This window comes from Lactuca virosa, chromosome 1, assembly GCF_052849685.1.
Source record: "Lactuca virosa cultivar CGN04683 chromosome 1, Lactuca_virosa_CGN04683_v6, whole genome shotgun sequence".
NCBI classification, from domain to species: Eukaryota; Viridiplantae; Streptophyta; class Magnoliopsida; order Asterales; family Asteraceae; genus Lactuca; species Lactuca virosa.
This window is the reverse complement of record NC_136426.1, coordinates 230,410,387-230,419,350: the sequence shown is the minus strand read 5'-3', so window position 1 is coordinate 230,419,350 and position 8,964 is coordinate 230,410,387. Positions and strand designations below refer to the sequence as shown.

At 34.0% G+C, this 8,964-nt stretch overlaps 1 protein-coding gene across 1 annotated transcript; it reads left to right on the top strand.

Moving 5' to 3' along the window:
* Positions 1-2,019: 2,019 nt before the first annotated feature.
* On the top strand, positions 2,020-3,988 carry LOC145165149 (transcription elongation factor SPT4 homolog 2-like). The gene is made up of 5 exons (XM_079083822.1): positions 2,020-2,221; positions 2,416-2,507; positions 2,983-3,038; positions 3,230-3,291; positions 3,799-3,988. Exons 1-5 carry the CDS (start codon positions 2,135-2,137, stop codon positions 3,847-3,849), a joined length of 348 nt encoding a protein of 115 aa, XP_078939948.1. The 5' UTR covers positions 2,020-2,134; the 3' UTR covers positions 3,850-3,988.
* Positions 3,989-8,964: the final 4,976 nt, after the last annotated feature.

Sequence of the window (8,964 nt, the reverse complement as noted above, 5' to 3'; positions counted from 1 at the left end):
TGTCATATCTTGGTTTTTCCCCAACGTTGTCCTTAACTGACAATTTTTCAGGATTTGACTAGATTACATGAGGAATAGTACTGGCCTATGTAGTCAAAATTTATTTTGTCATTCTTCCAGAAATGGAGAAGTAGATGCCTGTGGGCCCCCAGATAATTATTATTATATTTGGTAATTATCTTTAGGGTTTCAAATTACCTCCCTATATAAAGAGGGATCCAAATCTGCTTTTCGTGTGTAAGAAAAATACTTCTCTGCTGCAAAAGTTCAGAACCCTTGAGAAAACCCTACAAACCCCAAAGTGTCGATACCACGTTGTGACACCTTTTCTGCTACGTGGTGGCGATGATCAGATTCATCGATTTGAGTTAGTTTTATGTTGGTTCTTGGTGGTGCTTTCAGATATGCTGTTTATTTGTGTCTTGGGTGCGATTATAAGAGATGAACTCTACATTGGGTTCTGAAGTCTGATTAACTAGATCATCAAAAGAAAAACACAAAAGAAAGCAAATTTATGATTTGTTCTTTTGAATTCATTAAGTTGCATAGATAGTTTGAGTTTGATCCGCTTGTTTCGAGTCTATAAATCATTATTTGTTATTGCTTCTACTGTCCTGATTTGGTATATGACTAGGCTCTAAATTGTTTAAGAAGGTCCTATTGAAACTGATGGGGGGTGGGGGTGGGGGGGGGGTTATAAGGTAGCAGTCAGGCCTACCATGTTGTATCCAAATGTTGGTCGAGCAAGAAAGATCATAAGATGAATATTAAAGTAGAAGAAATGAAGATGTTGATGCAGACTTTTGGCAAAACTTTGCTAGATAGGATCCCGAATGCAAATATAAGGATTTTGTTAGGTATGGTTCAAATCATCGAGAAATTGAGGGAATGTCGATTGAGGTGGTATGGACATATCCAAAGAGGCTACCATTTACTATGGTAAGGAGGATTAAATAAATAATGAATGATGATGGTAAAACGAGGATATGACGTCCTATAAGGAAGTGAAGATAATGTGAGGTTAGATGTGGATGAATTTGTTTGTAGCCAATGACCTTAGATGAGAATGTGTGGAGGTTATACATTACGATTAATGAGTAGCCTAACCCCTTTTATCAGTGTGTCTTATGATTTATTTTTTCGATAGTTTCTATGCTTACATGCTTCTCCGATGTATTTATGTATTATTATTGATCTCATTGACTTACTCCACTTTGTTATTTTTTTGCATTAATGTTCCAGGACCATATACTTGTATTGTGATTTTATCTAGTTTTAGGGGATAATGCTCATTTTAACTTACTCTCTTCTTATTTTCCCACATCCCAAACTACATGTTTGCATACACGGGAGGCCATCCCTCACTAATCTGACCCTATAAAGAAATAACCGTCTAATAAGATTCTACTTAGAGCATATCCAGTGGTTAACCTATACTATAACTTAATATTATTGACACCTCATCATTCCATTATATTTAACCTCTAATTAAATGACATCTCCTATGGTTAAACTCTTTTAGTAATTTTTTCTTTAAATTTAACTAATCTATCCTTTTTTATTTTAAATGTTCTACATAATCCCCTCAGTTTAGTTAGTCATTTTTAAACACACATTGTATTTTAATACAAACTATTTTACTAAAGATTTATCATTATAAATTTATATTTCATAAATAAAATGCCATTAAACATTTAATAGAATTAATTAACTAGTAATAAATAAATAAATTAAAAACTAAATTATACTTAAGTGAAAATAAAATATGAGGAGAAGATAAAGAGATTGAATGTACAAAAGATTAAAGAGATTGAATGTACAAAAGATTAAACTATATTGACCATTTAATTTAAATTAAGTGGTCAATAAACAAAAAAAATTTATGTATTTCGGTAGCAATAACAATAAGTACTCAATATAAATAAATAAATAGTAAAATTGGAGATTAAAGATGCTCTAGTTTGTTGTTGTTGATTTATAACATATCTTATTCTCATGAAAAAAAAAAAGAGAGAATAGAGGGTCCGATTGTAGTACTTAAAAAAGCAAGAATTTGAATGTCCGATATTTAGAGAGCCGGCGAGTCCGTAGAGCGTCGAGTTTCGAGAAAGCGCCGGGCAAAGAGAGGTAAACGATGACGAACGCCGCGCAAATTCCGACGAGTTTCGGCCATGAACTTCGAGCGTGTCTTCGTTGCCGCCTAGTGAAAACGTACGATCAGGTTCGCTACGCATTTCCCCTAACATCGTTGATCTAGTAGCCCTAAAATTCCAACTAGGGTTTTGTATTACCGATTTTGGTTTTGTTTGAGGTCAAGCTAATCTAGGTTTCGGTTTGTAGTTTGTAATTTTGCTGTTTGTGTATGAATTAGTTGTTTGCTGCTTACTTGAGCCGTTTGGATGTTTTGAGTTGTAGTTTCGAGAATCAGGATGTGAGAACTGTAGTTTCTTCAAGATGGAGGAGGATCATGAACGTGTCGCGGATTGCACTACCCCTAATTTTACCGGGTAAAGATTTACACCCTAAAAAGCGAAGGATGTCTCTTTTCTTAGAATGCAGGAAAGGCTATAAACATTTTGTCTGGGACTGTGGATTTAGTTAGAGAAGATACATCTGTTTTAAAACATGATATACATGATACATGATATCTGTTTGACTTGTGCAAACATGAATTAATTGGGAAAGGGAGACATTGAACGCCATAGCTCACACAGATCCAATAAAGCTTGTTGTTTTCAGATAATTTAGCAGTGTTTTAGATACGTGTTTTCTTTATGTATGTTATATGTGTTTATGCATCTCTGTTGGGAAAGGGGTTAGCAAAAGATACAATGAAATGATATGTGGTGACACTGTCACAAGTGACAAGACCATTGACATTGTTTGATTATGTTAAAATACTAGATTATAGCTCTAGAGTAGATGGAGACTAGTTAATGGTTTTTGTTACTAAATGTAAATGTTCCTTCCCTTTTGCTGTAGGATTATATCGGTAATGGATCCTGCCAGAAGTTGGGCTGCTAGGTGGCTTCGAATTGGTATTACTTAATCCCATTTATTGTCTCCAATCCATACACTTGTCACTTGTCACTTGTCACTTGTGGTGTTAAATGTCCATGGCTATAGCATGGTTTTTTGTTACTAAATGTTTCCCTTTATAACTATCTAGTTCCTTGCCTTAAGTCTGGAAGATTTTTTTTTTTGTTGACCTGGGATTTCTGGTTTGCAGGCAAATATGTTCCTGGTTGCTACACACTTGCAGTCTCAGAAGCCCTATCGGAGGATCTGCAGGTTCTTGACTTTTACCATATATTATATTATATTATATTATTATTACATGCAAGAAATATCAATGTACTTTCATTGATTTGTTTCTTATAACATCCTACTTTCATTTTACTTTGAAAAATCTGCTTTCATCCAAATACAAAGCAATATTTTGCACTGCTATAATTGTATAAAAGTGACAAATAAGAAAGAATAGAATTCCTTGATTTGTTTATTTTTACATCCTACTTCCTATTACTAACTACATTACTGTTCTTCAAAAAATCAGCCTCATGAAAACCTTATATTCCTTCTATGCTTGCTACAAATAAAATTGGATGGAGTATTCAGTATAATGTTCTAATGAGAAAAAGAATTCAAAGTACAATGTTATATTGAGCAAAATTCATAAAGGTTTTTTTTGAAGGTTGGATGTTGATGACAAAAAAAATAAATGAAAGTATATTGCTATTTCTTGCTCTATGGCCCATACACATACATAACTATTTGGTTTTGTTTTTTTTTTTCCAGGCTCTATGTGAGGAAGAGCGGGTGCAATATCATCCACCAAAACGCGCATGAATCTATATATAAGTTGAATTCATAGTTGTAACTGTTTGGTATAAAAAACTAGAAGACTTGGCTCAAACACTTCCTTTAGGAGACTTACTTTTTGTTGTATGGGAGATTTTTGATTTATTAAGATTCCGACTTCTCCGTATTTGTCTCTTTTTTTATTTCATGTATATATTTCTCAATGGGTTGGTTATACCATCCATGAAAGTTAATCATTTTTTTTTTTTTGGTGTTATAGTAATGACAAATTTGTTGTATTTGGTTTTAACTACTTATAAAAATATTCAAATTAGACAGAAAAATTACATAAATGGTCCATGTGCTTGGCAAAACATACCAAGTTTGATCCTTGCGATGGATTTATTGCAAAGGGATAAGCCAAACCAGGTGTATGAAAGAAGGAACAAGAAGCCCAAATTTATTGCAAAGTGATAAAGCCCAAAACAGGTGTATCAAAGAAGGAACAAGAAGCCCAAAACACGGACAAACTCAAACAGTGAAACAACATCTTGAATCATGGGGGAATATTTCTTTTTTGTCGATTGGTCATTTATGTTTATGTTGTGAGCGGTATCCTTCCTGTGCCAGCTCTGTCCTCGGGACCATCAGGAGGATGGGAGATATTTGCCTTTTTTGCTTTTGTTTAGTATTTAACCCCCTTTGGTGTGGTAGTGTTAGCTAGTGAAGAATTGAATAGTGAAAACTATCTTTGAAAGTTCATTGCCTCTCGAAAGCATGAAGATTATCAATATCATTTGAGTTTATTTTCATTGATTGTTAGTTTTTTTTTTTATATTTATTATTTATTTATTATGTAAGCTTTGCCTATCGATTGTTGTATTAGAGCAAAATGGTAGCTCCCTAAAAGAACACTGTTCCATTGGAAAAGAGGCTGGAAGCTGTGGAAGAAAACTTGGGGAACATCAGGGATGAGCTACAACAACAAAGTTGGTGAATCAACAACATGCCAGAGCAACATAGGACAATAAACTCATGCAAAACGAAATCACCAAGAAGCTGAATCTTCTGGTAGGGAAGGTGGATAAGATAGAATGAGGTAAATTGCTGAAACTCTTAACTTTGGTCTGAAATCCCTAATCGTTACTAGTATGGACAAGAATCTCAGTCCTGAGGGTTTATGACTTAGCGGGACCAACATTGGAGGTCCAGAACTTGTTTTTGGGTCGTTGGAAAGTTTAAATCAAAGGAGAGGTCGGTTTGAATTCTAACATCGAAAGGTCGACATGCCCACCTTCGATGGCAATGACCCCGATGGGTGGATTTTACATGCAGAAACGTATTTTGTCATTTATAAGTTGGTAAATGAGGAGAAGATCAAAGCAGCGGTTCTCTGTCTGGGGGGAGATGCTCTATCGTGGTTCCGGTGGTCTAGCAAGCAACACACGATAACCACTTGGGAAGATATGAAAGACGTCTTCCTTCGACGCTTCCGACCAATCCACGGTGGTACCTTGTACAAGCAGTGGTCAGCGCTTTGTCAAACAGGCCCAACGGAGGAATACGTCCAGAGATTCATCGGACTTTCGACACCACTGGAAGGCGTTAATACAAGTCGATTTGGGTAATTTTGTAAATAGGTTGAAATCTCTAACTAAAAAAGAATTAAGAATGCGGGAGCCTAAGAAATTGGGTTGGGCTTTCGCGTTAGCCCAACATATTGAGGCAAAGAACCGATCCAACTAGAATAATGGATTCGATATCCTAAATCCTAGAATCCCTGCTCAAGTAGGTTCTCGCATGTTCAACAACACTTCTTCATCTCTGACAACAGGCACATGGTCTCGATTTGGGAACTCTTTCAAGCGAAATGGGAACCTTGAAGACAAACCCTTGACACAAGCCCAAATCTTCGACAAAAGGGCTAGGGGTTTGTGCTAAAAGTGTGATGATAAATGGTACATGAGACACAAATGAAAGGCTCAAGTGAACGTGATCCTGGTGGAAGACGAAGAAGAACCGCCGGGGGAAGAAGAAATAGAAGGACCGCAAGCCGTTTTGGACTCTGTGATGGTTGAAGTCTCTCTTAATTCTGTAGTGGGTTTGACATCCCCATAAACCATGAAGATAAGGGGATTGATTGGGGATAAGCAGGTAGTAACCCTAATTTATCCATGGGCCACACACAACTTTATTCAACAATTTTGGTGGACAATTTGGATCTCTCACTTACCGACACCGAACAATACGAGGTCTGAATGAGAACATGGGACAAAAAGGAAGGGAGAGGGATGTGCCAGGGAATCCATCTTCAACTTCAAGATGTCGACATTTTTGAAGACTTTCTTTCTTTAAGGTTGGGGAGCTCGGATGTGATCCTTGGGATGAAGTGGCTGGAAACGTTAGGCACGACCAGAGCCAACTGGAAGGACCAAACTATGGAGTTTGAAGTAGGAAAACAACAAGTCAAATTGACATGTGACCCATCTCTCGGGGCCTCTTTAATCTCTTTGAAGTCCATAGAAAAAGAGCTACAAAGAGAAAAACGAGGAGTGATGGTGGAGCTGAGCAGCCCCGAAACATGGGTGACACACACCGGATGTCACACCCCTGGTCGGCGGCGGAAACGTCGGACTGTGCGATGTATGGATATTGGATCACAGTCATTGAACATACATTGAACAATACAAAACAATATAAAACACAAATATCATTTCCATTATGGATTAAAATATTACGTCCAAACGTACTTCGAAAATACTAGAAATTCTAATACAAAAGGAGTCTTGAGGGCAGGCCTAACTATAACGGTAATAAGTCTTTGGTAGCTTCGTCAATCAACCACTGCTTTCGGAGGTGTAATCTTCCATCTCGTGATTTCCTAGGAATACATGTGGTTTTGAAAACGTCAACGCAATGTTGGTGAGTTCATAGATTTTTATACTTTGATAGTACTTTTGTTTATAACCTTGTTCATTTGTAAACGTATCATTATCAAGGTATCTTTTCGTAGTATTCTATTATTTATAGATACTGTAATTCGGACTTTACTTATTATTTATTATATACTACCATTCTCTTTAGGTTTTACCCTATCAAATGTAGTATAATACAATCTTGTTCTTAGTATAATTATCTTATAGATATATACATATACTACATATACTTTTATTCCCAAAGTATACTCGTGAAGAGCAATATTTATAATCTTAGAGTGAGAGAGATCTTTCGTATGCAAGATTAAGTTGGGAATACCATCCAATATTAATCTACATAACCGTTTAGCTTTATTAATTAATTTACTATTTCATTTTATTAAATAAATATTTTTAACAAAACCAAACTAGCGGAGTGTCAATATAACCATTATAAGAGTTGAGAGACGGCCTAATATATTACTATTATACGTCTAATTCGATCGTAGATACGTCATAATATATTACTATTATCTGTTTGACGAGAATAACGATTGGCTAAAATGCTATTCCTTTGGCCAACTCTAGTTATTATGTTACCATAGAGAAATGGCCTAGCATGACGTCCAAATATAATGTTATTTAAAATTTTCTTACATAGTTATATATATATATATATATATATATATATATATATATATATATATATATAATAGCCGTTTACCCGCGTCAAGCGACGGGTATTAATAGTCTTTTCAGAAATTAATTTCAAGAGACGATTAATTCTTTTGCACAAATAGCTTACTACATCTAAACAATTATCAATAAGAGTAGTGCGAATAGAACCGAAATCAATAAGAATTAAAAATGAAAAGTTGAGATTATTTTACAAATATACATAAATACATGATTGATTGTGCATTATTAATCTGCAACATCTCTTTATAAAACACATTTGATGTATAGACTTCACTGCCGCTGAATTATTCGTCAAGTTTCACCAATATTTTTGTATTAGCACGTGATATTTCTTTCGATGATGTCACATAAAGTTGGGAGACTAAAACATCTTTTTTAGTATAAAAATTTATAGTTTTGGTTTAGGTTTAAAAAACTAAATCACATTGGTTAAAAACAAAATTATAAAAAAAAATCAACCGATTGATTTAATGCGATTTGGTTTTGAATAAAAAAAACTGATATCTACGGTGAGGTACACATTATTTATAGTACTTTTGAATGTATGCATGTTTCATTGGTTTTTAGAAAACCAAGTGGAGTTTTAAATGTAATGTTTATTATAGAAAAACATATTATTCAATTAAAGTGTATGATATTAAATTGGTTCATTTGTTTAGTAAGATAAAATGAGAAATAGTAAGGTTTTTTTTATTAGGGATAGGACTTATGTTTTCAACTATATATGATTGTATAAGATGGTTGTCGAAAGCTGATAATTCGAGTGTAAATGGTTATTATAAGTTTTTATTTGTGGTAAATAATTGAAATATACAAAAAGAAACTTGTTAATGTTTTTTAACAAACAAATTATAAATTTACTGGTCTTTTATACTACTTCATTATATTTGGCTATTTGCTATCGACCGGTTTGTGGCCATTTTTTTAACAAAATTTATGATTATTACTTATATTGTTTAATTAGTTATTAAAATGGTCGAGAAGAACCACAAAGTATAACTTACTAAAATATTTATGAAAATTTAATCAAATCCAAAATGAAATAAGCAAAAAAATATTTTAATATGATCGATTAAAAAAACAATACTACATAGAGTACTCTAAAGAAAAAGTGCACCCATAGTGTTCCTCCTCATGGACCGAGTCATAAAGAAAAAGTCAAAATTTTTGTATATTTTAGTTCTTAAATGAAACGTGATTATATATGTGGTATGAATATATCTTTATTGCAAAAACTGTAAATGGTGACATTTATGTTTTGTAAATTAATGATAGCCTAATGAACTCGCATCTTGAAGGTCATCTTGTATATCAGTAATAACCCTTCTCACTTCAGATCTCACAGTTTCATATATTTCACTTGAGGCAGTGTCTTTTATTGAGTTATCCCCTTCAAATGACTGCAGCTAATGAAAATGTCAAAAGAATAACTAACTAAATAATATTATTTTATAATTCACAGTTTTATATTTAGACCTCATTCATTACACAAAACCTGGCAGGACATGACAGAACTTTGAGTGTGTTAATAATTTCTTGGATATAGACG

Bases quoted from the DNA above. Each gene is read 5' to 3' on its own strand.
- LOC145165149 (XM_079083822.1), top strand. From the start codon at position 2,135: ATGACGAACGCCGCGCAAATTCCGACGAGTTTCGGCCATGAACTTCGA. The intron at 2,508-2,982 runs GTAAAGATTTAC...CTTTTGCTGTAG, and splicing joins ACTACCCCTAATTTTACCGG to GATTATATCGGTAATGGATC. The intron at 3,292-3,798 runs GTTCTTGACTTT...TTTTTTTTCCAG, and splicing joins CCCTATCGGAGGATCTGCAG to GCTCTATGTGAGGAAGAGCG.